Source organism: Dendrobates tinctorius, unplaced genomic scaffold, assembly GCF_039654945.1.
Source record: "Dendrobates tinctorius isolate UK_male_01 unplaced genomic scaffold, ASM3965494v1 ptg000091l, whole genome shotgun sequence".
Classification (NCBI taxonomy): Eukaryota; Metazoa; Chordata; class Amphibia; order Anura; family Dendrobatidae; genus Dendrobates; species Dendrobates tinctorius.
The window spans coordinates 5,166,887-5,183,376 of NW_027361759.1; the positions used below are offsets into that span (position 1 = coordinate 5,166,887).

The 16,490-nt window shown below is 38.8% G+C and overlaps 1 protein-coding gene across 14 annotated transcripts in view; it reads left to right on the forward strand.

Moving 5' to 3' along the window:
• Positions 1-16,490, forward strand: part of ABI3BP (ABI family member 3 binding protein) — a 733,533-nt gene that overhangs the window by 431,119 nt on the left and 285,924 nt on the right. For 11 of the 14 annotated variants that reach the window (XM_073586187.1, XM_073586193.1, XM_073586188.1 and 8 more), the window contains exons 9-12: positions 5,816-5,884; positions 6,950-7,027; positions 10,061-10,135; positions 11,652-11,744. In XM_073586187.1, coding sequence (XP_073442288.1) covers positions 5,816-5,884; positions 6,950-7,027; positions 10,061-10,135; positions 11,652-11,744 — 315 coding nt within the window. The remainder of the gene's footprint in view (positions 1-5,815; positions 5,885-6,949; positions 7,028-10,060; positions 10,136-11,651; positions 11,745-16,490) is intronic. The other 3 variants (XM_073586192.1, XM_073586191.1, XM_073586197.1) reach the window with 3 other exon arrangements.

Sequence of the window (16,490 nt, forward strand, 5' to 3'; positions counted from 1 at the left end):
CCAATATGTGATGCCAGCATTGTCTCATGCAGCACTTCCACATGTTTTCCAGTCTGTTTGTTGCTATAATAGAAATTATTATAAAAATTGGGTCACTTACCCAGCCAATGTTAATAATGAAATCAATTTGAGAAAACATGAAGAAAAATTCCAGCTCCTGGTAAAAATTGTTCTGACTTTATTCCAAATAAAGATTAAAAACTGTATCCAAGGCAGATATCTACAAAGTGACACCTGACAAGACTTCAGGGAAAGAACCTTTTTACTTATCCTGCCTTCTATTGTTTCTGTAAATGTGATATTTTTATAGTAGTTTTTCAGACATTTCCTAAAGCATCTCAAAAATTTACTGTTATCTGGATGTGTTGGATCTTGATGTACTGAAGTGGAGTTGGCCACAAGAGTTGTATACAAAAGCATAATTCCACTTTTTAACAATCTGTACAAAATATTGAGCTTTTTTTTACTGTTTTTGATTATTGCCTTTGTGTTGTCTGTATGATCTAATAGGACACATGGCTGATTGATCAAGATGGAACAATCTGTATGAATATAACTGGACAAAAAACTACCTAGTGACCATAATGAAAGTATTGACAAAGTTATTCAACATTTTATTAAGAATTGACCAGTGGAATCACCTTCTTGATTATTATATTTTTCCATACTCTAGTCTGCATTAAGCTTTCATCCCATTGGTGTCTTAGGTTAACAGTCCTTTATTCCATAAGCTGTTCTACTGTACTGGCACTGCAAACTCATGTATTGGTCATAGTACTAAAGTATTTAGCTGCCGCTATGGTCTATGTTTCCTGGATTGAGGTGTTATAGCATATTTCAGTTCAAGAAGTGGAATCTTTAATCTGTTGCCATTATAAGAGAAAACATACAATATTAGTGATAGGACACCAAGGAATAGATGCCAGTTAGAGATAAAATTGATCCAAAATCAGTGGTAGGCTACCAGAGAGGGGGTACCTATCCTGTAGGTAATAAGGGTGTGTGCAAAAATATGTATCATCTAAGGCAGTAGATAGAAAAGAAAAAAAAAACTCAGAATCTTCAATAGTTGATACCTTTTATTAGCTGGCTTAAAAGATAATGAATTACAAATAGGATGCTTTCAAGACTATATAGGTCTATTTTTCAGATATGTTTTAAAGTAAAATGTTTAGTGTTACATATTTATGCACAAATGAAACTACAGGGTGGTCCAAAAGTAGGTGGACAGTGTGTGTAATAGGTTTATGAAGGGGGAGATTTATCAAACATGGTGTAAAGTGAAACTGACTCAGTTGCCCTTAGCAACCAATCAGATTCCTCTTTTCATTCTTCACAGACTCTTTGGAAAATGAAAGGTGGAATCTGATTGGTTGCTAAGGGCAACTGAGTCAGTTTCACAGACCCAGTTTTCACAGATAAATCTCCCCCAAATCTGTTTTTTTTTCAGATAATTCAGCTAACCCATAATGGAAAATAATTTAAATACAGATCAATGAAAATGGATTTTAAAAGAGTATTGGAAATCTCAAAATGCTGAAATAGAGCAAATTGGGTTGAAACATTTGGTACTCAAGCCCCAAAGAGAAACCATTTACCGCATTCGTGATAAATTTGATGCCACTGGTTCAATCCTTACTGCTCCAAAAACTGGTCGACCCAAAACAGCCTGTACAGAAAATAATAAACAACTTGTTGCTGAAACAGTTGTTCAGAGTCCAAAAAAGTCCACCAGAAGAGCCTCTTTTGAATTGGGAATTTCACGAGCTTCCATCATGTGAATCCTGAAATCTATAGGGTGGAAAGCTTATCGTCCACGTCTAATTCATGGGTTATTGGAGGATGTTCCAGATAGGCGGCTGCAATTTAGTGAGGTTATGCTTAACAAAATTGAAGAAAATCCAGTAATTTTAGATAACATTATGTGGAGTGATGAAGCTTCTTTCAAATTATCTGGCCATATTAACAGACATAATTGTATTTACTAGTGTAGGGTTCTAGCAGGTTCGCAGGATGCAGTGACGAGACACGAGACTGAGTGTGGTTTGTGGAAATAACTTTTATAAACTGTAGCTGCTGGGGCTATATTGAGCAACCAAAAAAAGTATTAACAGCAACCAGTCCATGCAGGGACTCAACAAACCTAATAACACTTTCTTATGGGTAATGCGACTAACCCGGTTGGCCTGGGTGCTATAGGCCACGTATGACCAAACTGGGGGGTCCTTATCTCTTATAATAAACTTATCCTTCCAGGGGTCTGTCAGGATCACAGGCGTGGCCGCGTAGAGGTCACTGATGCGGCTGCCTTGACGCCTTGATATTCCGGGATGGAGCTGGGCGCAACAGGCCCCAAAGAAACGATGACGGTGGGGCGCAACAGGCCTGGAAGAAATGACGGTGGGGCACAACAGGCCCTGAAGAAACTGTGACGGTGGGGCGCAACAGGCCCTGAAGAAACTGTGCCGATGGGCACAACAGGCGTCTCCTTGCGGCTCTCGTCTCACTGCGGGGTTATGAAGCAGTCTCTGTTATGAATGAGTCACCAGAGGAGGAAAAAACAAAAATACAAGCTAAGTCCAGAAAACCGGAGAGGTTGGTAGCTAGCGTATTGCAGACCCCTGATCTTATTCACAACAACTAACAGTAGCCGTGGGGTGTTCCTATGGTGGTCCTAGACACCTCGTTCACAGCCGGAGAACTAAATAAAACTAAAGAAAGAAAGGGGAAATCTAAACTGCCCCAGAGCAGACCCCAAAGCAATAGACAGCCCCCAACATGTATTGACGGTGAAAACAGATGAAAACACAAACACAGACAGAAAGACAGGCTGAGCAAATGATGGGGCCCTCACTAACTAGATAGGACAGGAAAGAAAAGCAACTGTCTGCAATCACGCAAAAACCTTGCCAAAAGTAATGTCCAACACGTCTGATAGAAAAGGCCCTGAAGTCACTAGACTTCAAAATCACTATATCAGCACTCAGGTATATTCTGAAAACAGAGCAAAGAGATCAACTGATCAGAGACAAAAATGGAGTTCAGCCAGTCCCAACCAGGGCTGGCTGAACACAAACACTAAGTAAACAGACAAAATCTCATGGAACAATAGCAGAGCAAAAACTTAGCTTTAGTAGACAGGACTAAACTGGAGGCCAGAGCTCAGAGCAGAGAGGATAACCAGCAACCCAGCAGGGCGTCAGCGGCCTTATATCCACTCAGAGATTCCGGATGTCCAATCACACTCCACCTGTTCAGATGACAGGTTTTTCCCATCCAAATCAATTTCACTACCTCCTTTCACCAGCAGAGGGAGTTCATCGGACATCAAAGGTGAAGGAGAAAATGAGCTCATAACAAGTCTCAAAATATAACCGTTCACCAAACTCTGCTCAGGGTCCCTGAGCAAACCGGATGGGGGCCTCTTCTACCGCCTGTAGCGAGGTGGCGCCCCCTGGGGCCGGTGATGACAGGGCCGTAGCTGTGGGAGAAGGCAGGGGGGCAGTGTCCTGACCACTGTAAAGGAATGGTCTGTCGTCGCTGCGGTCGCCTGAGCTAGCCGCTTTGTCACAACAGGGTGGGAAGCAGCGGGAGTCGCTGTATGGGACTGTATGCGGGGAGCGGCCGCCAGTGCCAGTCTCTCACGTGTCACTAGTCGGTGAGTCCGCAGCTTTCATTTCACAGGCCCCTGTTGGTCTCTCCACAACACACCGTCTGCTCCCTCGGTCCTCTCTGTCTCACACGGCTTCCTATCTGTTGTCCTGCTCTCTGTCAACTGCCACTTCAGTGCGCCCCTGCTCCTTTTAAGCTTGTCCTGCCCCATTTCCCTGACAACTTCAGTCAAGTCTTTCCTTTCACTGTCTTCCCAGTATCGTTCCCTCAGGAACCCTGATGGCGATTCCCTGGGTCCCTGTCCTTTCACTGTCTGGGAGTCCTCCTCCCCACACTGGTATAATGAGAACATGCATTTAACATTAGCGCAACAACTAAATGAGCCTGTTGTCAATGTTTGGGGTGGTATTTCAAGTTTTGGTGTTTTTGGACCTTTTTTTTTGATGGGACGGTCACAGGAGATAAGTATCTTGAAATTCTAATGAATCAAGTTGTTCCCCAGTTACAGCAACAGCCTAATTCAAATTACCTTTATTTCCAACAAGATGGGGCCCCTCCACATTATTCAAGAGTAGTCCGCGAGTATCTAGATGAAATATTTCCTAATAATGGATTGGCCGAAGAGGCCCACTTGATTGGCCGGCACATTCACCAGACTTGACCCTAATGGATTTTTTCTTTTGGGGAGTACTCCAGGACAAAGTTTATAGTCAAAAACCAAAAAGTGTCAGTGATTTGAAAAATTACATAAGATATGCATTTCAAGAAATTAATATCCAAAGAGACTTGTGCAAAAATGTTTGTCAAACGTAAGAGGCAGACTTCAAAGCTGTGCAAATTGTGATGGAAAACAGTTTGAGCACCTGCGTTGATAAAATTTAATGGCTTTTGCATTATTGTTCAGAATAAAATTTAATTGTCAATGTTATGCTTGTGTTAGTAAATATAATTTTATATATAAATTAAAATAAATGTTGTTATTTTCCGTCCACCTACTTTTGGACCACCCTGTATTTATAGGCTTGTGAATAAATCAAGAGATATAAAGCAGAATCATCTGTATTAGTGAGAGAGTAAACAGTTGGAGAACAAAATAGTTAAAGCAGCCAAGAGATAAATATTCATTGTAGTACGATTCTGAGAAGTCCTGCTATTATCACGGTATTTGCCCTTTAGTTGTCTATATCTAGTTCCTTCGTGACATATAGGGACTCAAAAAAAAGCAACAATTCACATTTTTTGGTGAACACACTTCATAAAAAACAGGTTTAATAAAAGTTATTAAAAAATTCATAAGTACCTCTAGCTGGAATCAGTAAAAACAACAGCTTGCCATGCAAAAAACAAGCCTTCATAAAAGGTCCATCAAAGAAAAAATAAAATAGTTAAAGAAACAATTTTTTAGCTCTAAAATGTAACCAAAAAACACTGATCTGATAGAATGGTGTTATTTTCACCAATTCACCCAACTTGGATTTTTAAAAAAATGTTTCTGTACATTTCAAGGCAAAATTAATGCTATCATTCAAAACTACAACTTGTCCCCCAAAAAAGTCCTTAAATGGCTATTTTGAAAAGAACTTCTTGGAAGAAAATGAGGAAAAAAATAAAAGTGGGAAAACAAAAAAAAAATCTGTCTGGAAAGGACTAAAGAAAATATATCCCACTGTAACGATTTTTCCGGGATGACCTAGGATCAAGTAGATGAGGTGCAGTGCCCCAAAGCAGCCATTAGCAATGTACAGAGCCTCACAGTTCCTGCTTTGCACACTGTTTACATCCAGCTGCTGTCCCAGCTGATAAAAGCTGATCACTGGGGGGTATCAAGAGTAAGGACCCTACTGATCATACAAATTGGTCACCAATATGTTGGTTCCAGACAACCCCTTAAAGGCTTGTGACATGTTGTCATTGCAAAAAACTTTTCCTTACTACCACTGAAGTTTTTGTGTTGACATTTTTCCGCCCCAAGGGGTTTAAATACAATCATAGCAAAAATTGGCAGCATCCAAGATACATTGTTCTCATTGGACTGTTCTGCTTTCTGTGACAGTTGTTTCTTTTCAGCTTATATGTAGAGCTTGGCGTAGTTATTATTTATAAGTTCATCCTTCTTTTTTGTAGAAAATACTTGTTCATCCAAGAATAGCATATCACAAGAAAAAAATATTTTTAACATGGCTTTCATTTTTTTTTGTTTTAGTTTCCAAAGTTACAGAGTCTCCTCCAGTCTCTAAAGCTGCAGAAAAAACTGTTGAAGATCTCAAACCAGGTATAGTTTTCTATAAAAAAAATACACATATAAAATATTTCTTCAGAAGAGTTTAATAACTGAATATTTTCTTGCTCATTTAAAGAGGTATTCAAGTCTTTGACATTTATGGCTCACCTACTGGATATGCCACAGATGTTTGTCATATGCAAGTTCCACATCTTGAGAACAGGCAACAATGGCTGTCGAAACGCAGATTTCTTTTTCATTTTTATGTGAGAAATGCCAAGTGTGCTCAGCAATTTTTAGATTACTTAGTGTATGAGCACATGATGTATTTTTTTGCAGGATTCCATCTGAAATAGTGATAAAAAAGCAAAAGAAAATCCACATTCGTAAGGCAATGTAAAAATGACTTTTTTATATTTGATCTTTTCTTTTTTTTTAAATTGGGCAGTAAAAGAAGTGACCTGACCATTCTTCTATAGTCCTCTTAGAAGCCGCTCATTATTAACATCTGAATGTAAAAAAAATGCCATTTGCATATCTTCCACAAAACATGTCAGATAGGACATAACAAAAGATGCTTACGAAAAAAAATACCACCTGTTTTTTCTGAAGCATTTTAGAAGGGAAATCTCAACAGGTATGCTGATGTCTAAAATACACTGCATGCGCATACCCTCATACAAATTAATGGAGAGCTTTGCATGCATAGGCAACTCTCCTCTGACAGTCGAGCACAACAGGACCCCATTTTTGAGACTAATACGGGTCCCAGCAGAGGGACCTCCATCTTTTGGACATTTGGGTCTTATTATCTGAATGTCAAAAATGTTGCAGATGGGACAATCTCTTTACAGCTGTAAAAAAGAAAAGATAAAGAAATATTCAATAATTATGTTACCTTTGCAAATATGAACATGTTTTAAACTACCGGTAATTTGATTTGATATATTTGTATTTTTTATGTACTCAAGTCTGTTTTGTTTCTCTGTTTCTCTGTGTTATTAATAAACTCTTTATTACAGGATTTCTAATTGTATAATTATTTGCTTTCTTGTATTTATTTTATTTTTTCATAATCATATTTTTGTGTATCTATCTTCAAATTTTTTGTAACAGTTGCAAGCCAACCTATTGTGGAATCTTTTACTCCAAATTCATCAACTGGTACCCTAGAATGGGTCAGAGCAACCATGGGTAACATAACTTCCATGATTCTCACCATTACCCTCTTTTCTAAAGTTCATATTTTCCAGTGAACAATTTACATTGTTGACTTTTTAGGAAACCATGGCTGAATTGTCATTCCACAGATATGAATCTTTTCCATTTTTTCATGACTTCTTCTCTTTGTTCATCTAGAAATAGCTCATCAGCTACTGAGCTCATCTGACATAAGTTGTGCTGCATGTGGAAGTTGCTTTGTCTTTCTAGCATTTAAGCATTGCTTTAAGCTACAGATTATTTGTGTGCATTGTGGCTGGCAACTTTACAAAGCAAGTGCTGTTTTATTATGTCTTTATTTCAAAATCCCAAGTTCTCTATATTGTTTGTTTTCTCCGAAACAAATAGGATTCCACACCACACACTCCAAAAAAAAATAGACAGTGATCCTTAACAGAATTTGGATTTTACCACAGGGTTTGTAAATTAACAATAATAGGTTGATTCACATTTATCGCTTTATTGCTATTATCTGTGCCAATATACACTAAAAGAAAGATAACGAATATCCACAAAACACCACTCAAGAAAAAGAATAGTGATATATCATAAAATAATCAAAATTTTTATTAACAAAATAATATACATGATAGAAAACATGAATCACGGATAAACATGATACATGTGAAGAAGAATCCAAAAATAGAGGGAATACTCAAGTCATCATAGGTGGCGAAGCGGAAAGGAATCAGGCTGCAGATAATGGTAGTGTTAGTATAATTAAGTCCATATGGCCACGGGTATAAGGAATAATAATCAAGTGCATGCAGTACCAACCCACATTAAACAGACCACATGGAAACAAATAAAGCATAAATCTTGCCCATAATGCTGTGAACCACCCATCCACCGCACCACAGACGTCCCGACTCGCGTTTCGCAGATGTGCTTTCTCAAGGGGAGTGTCTGTGCCAATATAGTGGAAAAGCACATTATTATATTATGTGTATTTCCTAATTGTATTTCCATTTTTAAAAAAATGTTCTTAAAACATATCTATTAACTTGGAATGCAAGTAATGCCCATAGGATCTTCTCTTCTAAGTAGCAACAACTACATCCATCCAATGTTAGGATATCACATAGCATTTGGACTGTTCAGCATATAGTTATTTTTTTTAGTTTACTCACTTATAAAGCGCCATTAATGCCACAGCACTTTACAGACATTATCAGCATAGTCCCCATTGGCGCTCACTATCTAGATTCCCTATCAGTATGTCTTTGGCGTGTGGGCGGAAAGCAGAGTGCCAGGTGGAAATCCATAAACACAGAGAAAATATGCAAGCTCCTTGCAGAGTTTGTATGTTCTGGGGTCCTGGGTGCAAATCCATGGTGGCATTTGATCCCAGGATTCCAGTGCTGCTATGCTAACCAATGTGCCACCATGGTGTCCTATACATCAATAAATTCTGTAAAATGTGTACAGATAAGAAGCCTATAGACTATCATTAGCCAAAGACTTTCCGCTTGTCATATGTTTGGATAAATATACATTGCTATATCTTTGCATATATGGATATTTTTTTAATACAGCTGGATGCCTAAAGAATGTTTACTATATGGTTTCTTACATTGAGAATCAACTGCTGATGGATGAAATTGTTCTACACAATTGTGAAGGCATTCATTTAGCAGAATCCAGTAAATGTTTCAGTTAAATGTACTGCCAGAACACAGGGTGTAGCTAGTGTTCAGGAACATGTTCTTATAATGGCAGTGGCACATTGTAAATATATTGCAACTCTACATCTACCGTCTGAGCACTTTAAAGGTGCATTCTAAAGTTTGGTAGTTAGTTATCCCCTGTTACTGAGGGTCCAACTGCTGTGACCACAATCAATCCCAAGAACCAGAGCACTAAAGAATCCCATATGAATGGAACAGTGGTCCCTCATGCACGCCCACCCCATTCATTCTTATGGGAGTGTCGAAGACCTCTGCTTGTTCCGTTAAGAATAAATGGATCTGCAGTGCGCATGGTCGAACATGGCTCCACTCATAAATGGCGCTTACAGAGATCCAGTTCTCTGGATCGGTGGGTGTCACAGCAGTTGAACGCCCAGTGATCAGGACGTGATCAGGATGTTATTCCTTATCCAGCTCCAAACCTGAAAATACTTCATTAATGTGACCACGATTATTACTGATATTTGTTTTAAATGTTTAATAGCATTAATGTTAATTGCTTTAGAAATTGCTCAAAATTTATTGGGCTTGGGGGATTACCTAAAAATGACAGTTGGCAATTGTGCAGAATGAATCCTAAAAAAAAAAAATCTGTTTTTCAGTTTATAAATTATAGCAATATTAGGGATTGTATGCACGGACTATTAAATGACACATTTCTAACCACATTGTGTAAATATAACCAGTTTCCAAACTATTATAGCATTCCAAGTCACCCACAATAATTCTTGTGTGTCTTCCGTAGAAAACTATTTAAAAACAATGAAGCACTGCATCTAAATTTCCACTGTTCCATTTTCCTCTTTTCTGATTGTCATTGCCAAATAATATCTCAAACTTTGGTGTTTAGTTCCATCTATTCAGATAGGTCCTTAGAGATAGGCATGTCAGTGTCCTGCTGTTGCTGATTTTCAGTAAACACAATTATGACCCTATTATTACTCACTTATTGCACATGTTCAGTATTAATACTGTTAGGCCTCTGATTTTGTCTGGCTTTGCATGCATTTTTTCAATCTGCTTTTAAACCTGTGTTAATATAGAGCATGTCAAAAAATTCTGCTAGTAAACTTGAAGGCTTGGATTGGATGTTTTTATGGCTGTATAAAATATTCCCCTTTAGAATTTGCAATGTCTAACTATTACTGGCTGTATGTTTTAGCATTTTATTTAATTGATGCTACGCATTGCATGCACATATGCAGTCTGTCTACTATCATTGCATTAGCATTAGTATTCATCAATTTCTCCATCACAATCATTTATTGCAGCCTCTTTCATGCAAATGCACCAACTGGATCTTTATTTGTACCCACAGTAACCCATCCTTTTTTCCAAGTAACTAATTTACCAGTTGAATCCTCTACAACAGATGAACACACAGCTTCTTTGGGTAATACTATATCAATCTTCAATTCACTTGCTTCCATGTAGTTTAGCATGAATCTTAAAGTGAGTTTACATTAACTGATTGTAAAAGGTTAAACGACCGCCAATCGGTGAATGCTTATCGATCGGCAGTCATTTAATACTCTTTTTACCCAGGCTGACTGCGCCTCATGTGTACATTGAATGAGCAGTAATAGATCACTCAGTGTGTTTAGATTGCCATTGTTGTCAGCAGTGCGGCTCCTGTTTACACAGGATGATGTGCTGCCAAGAGGGTTTTGTAGGTTTGTCAGGTGATCGGCAGCCTGTTTAGATTGCTTGATTATTGTGAACCGAGCATTCCTAGGAACAATTGCATAATAATAATGCAGTGTACATGGAACATTATCCACATGTTTGTTAGCTACAATAGTATGGATTTAGAAATAGGTTCTGAATATCAAGGAATACATTCATTTAGTTACTTCATTATGTAAGCTATATTGCCATTCTGCTCTCATCTGTTATTTTTTTTGTTGCTTGTTTTTTAAAATTAGTGTTATGTAGGGGACTTTAGTTTTTTTTTCTATAGATCTCTTGAGTCATATACTGTATATTCTATGTATTTTGGTGACAAGACATAATGATCTGAATTTCTTTGTTTAAATATTACTGAACAGACTGCTAGAAGTTAAATACATTCTAGTTAGAGATGGGTTAATTTATTGTCGTGAAACTTTACAAAAATCTGGTTTTCTTCTAGGTATAAAAAAAACAAACTAATACCCACTTCATCAATCGCTCTCCATACAGACCCCAGAGCATATTGTTACCAGTGCTGTGCACTGCACCTTTATAGTAAGCCAAAACTTCCAAGCCAATCTCAGTCGGAAATCCGATCTAGAGAGCGTGTCATAAAGATATAGAGATATCCCAGGCCTAGTCATGGCCGGAAGTCCTGGCTTAGGGTCTACGACTAGGCCTGGGATGTCTCTGCACATGCAGGTTGTAAGGTAGTGTCAATATTATGACACACACGTATAGCACGCGCAGGGTCATCCAAGACCTGGTTACATCTGGAAGACACAGCGTAGTGTGAAAATGCAGTCTGAATTGGTGATTTGATGATGCACTTTGGATCATACATGGAGCAGTGAACAGCAGATGTGAGCGGTGAAGTGAATATTAGTTGTTTGGGATTTTTTTTTCTATATCTTAAGTTTATTATACCCTTGGGTCTCTCCAGAGCGCAGAGCATAATAATGGATAGTCATTTTGCAAAGAATAAATTTGCAACTATTCGAATTTCCCAGTAAAATCCACATGATTTGGCAAATTTGAATCCCATCAGATCCATTCATCTCTGCATTCCAGTATTAAGTGCTTCAAAAAAGTGACAGGCTCTAGCACACTAAAGTACTCATCAACAGACATTAAAACATTTGATGCTGGTACTTAAATGTATAACTTTTTGTTTGCTTTAGTTATTCTTAGTGTTTTTTTCTAATTTTTATTTATATTACTTTACAAATTGTCATTAGTTGTAAGAAAATCAAATGGCACACAAGATGGGTCTGAAGGCATAGCAACTTTGGAACCTGTCCTTACTGTGGATCCTCCAAGGGATTTATTGGGTAATATACTGGAACTTGATAGTTTTTGTTCACTGCAACTGTTAAAGTACAAAGTACATAGTTACATAGAAGGAAAAAAGACCTAGGCCCATCAAGTTCAACCTTTCACCGCTAATTATACATTTTGTCACTAAATTGACTATAACCCGCAATGTTATGTGTTCTGAGGAATTCATCTGCTGCTTTTTTAAAAGCTGTTATAGTGTCGTCCATTACTACCTCTTGTGGTAGGGCATTCCACTGTCTGACTGCTCCAACTGTAAAGAACCCTTTCCTATTTAACTGCCGAAATCACCTTTTTCTTCCACCTGTAATGCGTGCCCCCTGGTCCTTAGTATTATTCATTATATTATTACACATAACATTACACAACTAGTGAATTCTTTTTTTTTTTCAGAATATTTGGATTTTCCTGTGTATTTTTAGCATATGTTTGCATAGCCATTAAATAAAATATTTATTTGTTGAGCAAGGAAATGTTGAACTGTATGACTTTTCTTCTGATTTACAGTTAATCAGCTTTCCCAGTAGGGCCTCGAGCATGGTTATGGTGAAATAAGAACTAAAATATGGATCTAAAGCATACATAAATATGGTTTTACTTAAAATAAAACTCAGATTTATGTCAGTACCTTCTGTTTTGTTTTTATGATTAATTGTTCCGTTGTTTAGTGCTTTTGCATTCAAGTATATTTTTTACTATATTGCAGATAAAAAAAATGTAAATATGCAGGATCCCTTTTTGTAAGGCTCTTGTGACTTCTAGAGGAGATTACAACTATTGTATGGGATGCAAACATATGGGTTTAGAGATATGTTTACAAGTTTTAGTTATTACAGTTTTTCTTTCCATATTGCACAAACATTTAGCAAAATCAATGTCAGTTTAATCCAAATCTTAGTGATGGTGTTTTGAGGTGGTATTCTCAAAACTATTAGCATCCTCTAATATAAGTTTTTTTTTCCAATTTCCATAGTAAGTCAACTGAATGTCATATTGCATAGTAAATCGAAATAAAATATCAAATTATAAATAGCCAAAACAATTTACTGGGATTTTCTGGATTGACAAAAATTTGACTAATAGTATGAAAATGGCCTAAAACAATAAAATAACTTAAATGGCTCTGGCTAATCATTTACCTCAACGTTGAGTGGCAGCAGACTGCTTAGGCCAGTGATTGGCTGCACTGTTAATGTGGGTAGCCATGACTGCTGCAGAGAAGTAAACGGAGCGCAGTGAAGGCCACCGAAGCAACATTGGGGGAGTCATAGTGACACTTGTTATTTCTATGTGATTTACTGCATTTACTAGATTTACAATGTGTAAGGGAGCCACCTGACAAACAGTAGCATATAGTACAACTAATCCTACAAAAATAAATGTAGGAAAAGAAAGAGGTCCCAAATAATAAAACAGCAATTTTTATTTATATCATATTAAAATACATAAAAAAGCAAAAATGCCGTGGGGGACACCACAACATAACCAAATACATACAAAAAGGAGAATTATCTCCATAAACATATCCACTAAAGAACAAAGGTTTACTTGAAAAAATATGCAAAATATCTATGTAATAACATATAATATATATTGCATAATATCCTTATAATAACTCCCACAGGAATAAATGATGTAAACCTATATGTCAAAGTAAACCTAAACACACCTCCAACAATAAGAAATCCTCTTCACATGGTGAAATGATCCAAAATTTCTTATTGTTGGAGGTGTGTTTAGGTTTACTTTGACATATAGGTTTACATCATTTATTCCTGTGGGACTTATATAAGGATATTATGCAATATATATATTATATGTTATTACATAGATATTTTGCATATTTATTCAAGTAAACATTTGTTCTTTAGTGGATATGTTTATGGAGATAATTCTCCTTTTTGTATGTATTTGGTTATGTTGTGGTGTCCCCCACGGCATTTTTGCTTTTTTATGTATTTTAATATGATATAAATAAAAATTGCTGTTTTATTATTTGGGACCTCTTTCTTTTCCTACATTTATTTTTGTAGGATTAGTTGTACTATTAATGTGAAGTGCCCTTTGCATTTAGGACATTGGTTAAACAGTAGCATATGTCAACTCTAGGTTCTCATGGTAATAAAATCATATACTTTATACTTTTTTTACTTTACACCATAATATGAAATAGCAGAGAATATATGGTATATTTCAGCTTTAATATAGTAAAAGTGCAAAAACGTTTCTGCTACATGTACATTGTTTTATATTACCTACCTTTAGGCTACATTCCCACAATGAAAACCTATTATGTAAATTACCGTATTTTTCGCTTTATAAGACGCACCTGATTATAAGACGCACCCCCAAATGTGGTGAAGGAATAGAGAATTTTTTAATAAATGGGGTCCGTCTTATAATGCCAGTGTCCGTCTAACAAATCATATAGGGTATATGTCCCTCATAGCCCCCCCACCCTAAAATTAGCCCCCTTAATCTGGATATGGCCACCTTATATTGAATATAGCCCCCTTGTGCTGGCACACGGGCCCCCTGTGGCTGGCACACATCACCCTGTGGCTGGCACACTGGCCCCTGTGGCTGGCACACATCACCCTGTGGCTGGCACACTGGCCCCCTGTGGCTGGCACACATCACCCTGTGGCTGGCACACTGGCCCCCCTGTGGCTGGCACACTGGCCCCCCTGTGGCTGGCACACATCACCCTGTGGCTGGCACACTGGCCCCCCTGTGGCTGGCACACTGGCCCCCCTGTGGCTGGCACACATCACCCTGTGGCTGGCACACTGGCCCCCCTGTGGCTGGCACACATCACCCTGTGGCTGGCACACTGGCCCCCCTGTGGCTGGCACACTGGCCCCCCTGTGGCTGGCACACATCATCCTGTGGCTGGCACACGGCCCCCAGTGGCTGGCACACATCACCCTGTGGCTGGCACACTGGCCACCCTGTGGCTGGCACACTGGCCCCCCTGTGGCTGGCACACATCACCCTGTGGCTGGCACACGGCCCCCAGTGGCTGGCACACATCACCCTGTGGCTGGCACACTGGCCCCCCTGTGGCTGGCACACATCACCCTGTGGCTGGCACACTGGCCCCCCTGTGGCTGGCACACTGGCCCCCCTGTGGCTGGCACACATCACCCTGTGGCTGGCACACTGGCCCCTGTGGCTGGCACACATCACCCTGTGGCTGGCACACATCACCCTGTGGCTGGCACACTGGCCCCTGTGGCTGGCACACATCACCCTGTGGCTGGCACACATCACCCTGTGGCTGGCACACTGGCCCCCCTGTGGCTGGCACACATCACCCTGTGTTAGATATCGCCTCCATGCTGCTGCTTTTAGTAAAATAAACTCTTTCCTTACCTTCTCAGCGCTGTCCCTCCTCGTGTCTCCCTCAGTGTGGTTGAGCTCCTCCTCCACTTCCTGGTTCTCAGAGCCGGTCATGTGATCAGCACAGCAGAGTGCTGATGACAGCAGCAGCAGAGACACCGGGAGATCAGCGCTGGAGGAGGTAAGGAAAGAGTTTTTTATTTTACTATGGGCAGCAGCATGGGGGCGATATCTAACACAGGGGATCATGTGCGATCAAAGGAGGGCGCAGGCAGCTATAATATGCACCGCTCCCCCAGCCAGTCACCGTGGTGCGGTTTCAGCACCATGGTGATGGACAGCGGCAGTGCATATTATATGAGCGGGAGCAGGAGATCAAAGGCTCCCTTCGGCAGCTTTTACCAGCTCACAGCACCGCTCCAAAGCTGCCCCCACCTCCCCTGGACCCTGCAGTACATATATATATATATACACACCCTCCCCCGTATATTCGGATTATAAGACGCACCCCCTACTTTCCCCCAAAATTTGGGGGAACAAAAGTGCGTCTTATAAAGCGAAAAATACGGTAGGTTACTTGCATTTTTCATTGCATTTTTTAGTGATTTTTTTTTTACATCCATTTTTATGGCGCTGTGTTTTTGTTTCTTGTTAGTATGTAATGTTATAAATAAAGCTACTTGGTTTTGAATACTTCCTGGTATTTGGCTGTGAAAAAACTTTAATATAGTCATGTGTGGATCATATGCAATTTTGAATCATGCTAAAACTGTGCTTTTTTTACTTGCGGATTTTCTTCATCTCATGTAAGTCTGTAGGCATGAGATTTCTATAAATCCCATCCACTTTGTTGGAACTTTAGTACACTATGTTTTGATGCACAAAAATACGCAGCATCAAACACTCAAAAACAGCATAATACTGACCCCATTGAAAATACTGTATTTAAATAACTGCAAAATATTTGCCACCATGGTAGGATCCCATTGTTATGCCACAAATCCATGTGCAGATTTCAGTAGCAATTTGCTACAAAATATATATGTATAATATGCTGATTTTGCAGTGGATTTACTGTGGATAAAAATTAACATGCCACAGGTATATTTCCTTATGGAAAAATTCAACAGCACGTGAATGAGATTTGTTAAATCTCATCCACATGCTTAGTACTGTGTAAATCTACTGGTAAAATACACAACATGTCCATCCCATGTGGATCTACCTTAATGGATATTCACATAATGTTCAAATAAATATTTTAACATTTAAATTGGATGTTTGGGTGGAGTTTGCAGTTTCTTAAAACATCTAGTGGTTTCCAAAAGAGCAATTAAATGTTTTAGAATTTTTTGTTCTATTTCATTAAATTATATTTTAGGTAAACATTTTCTGTTTGA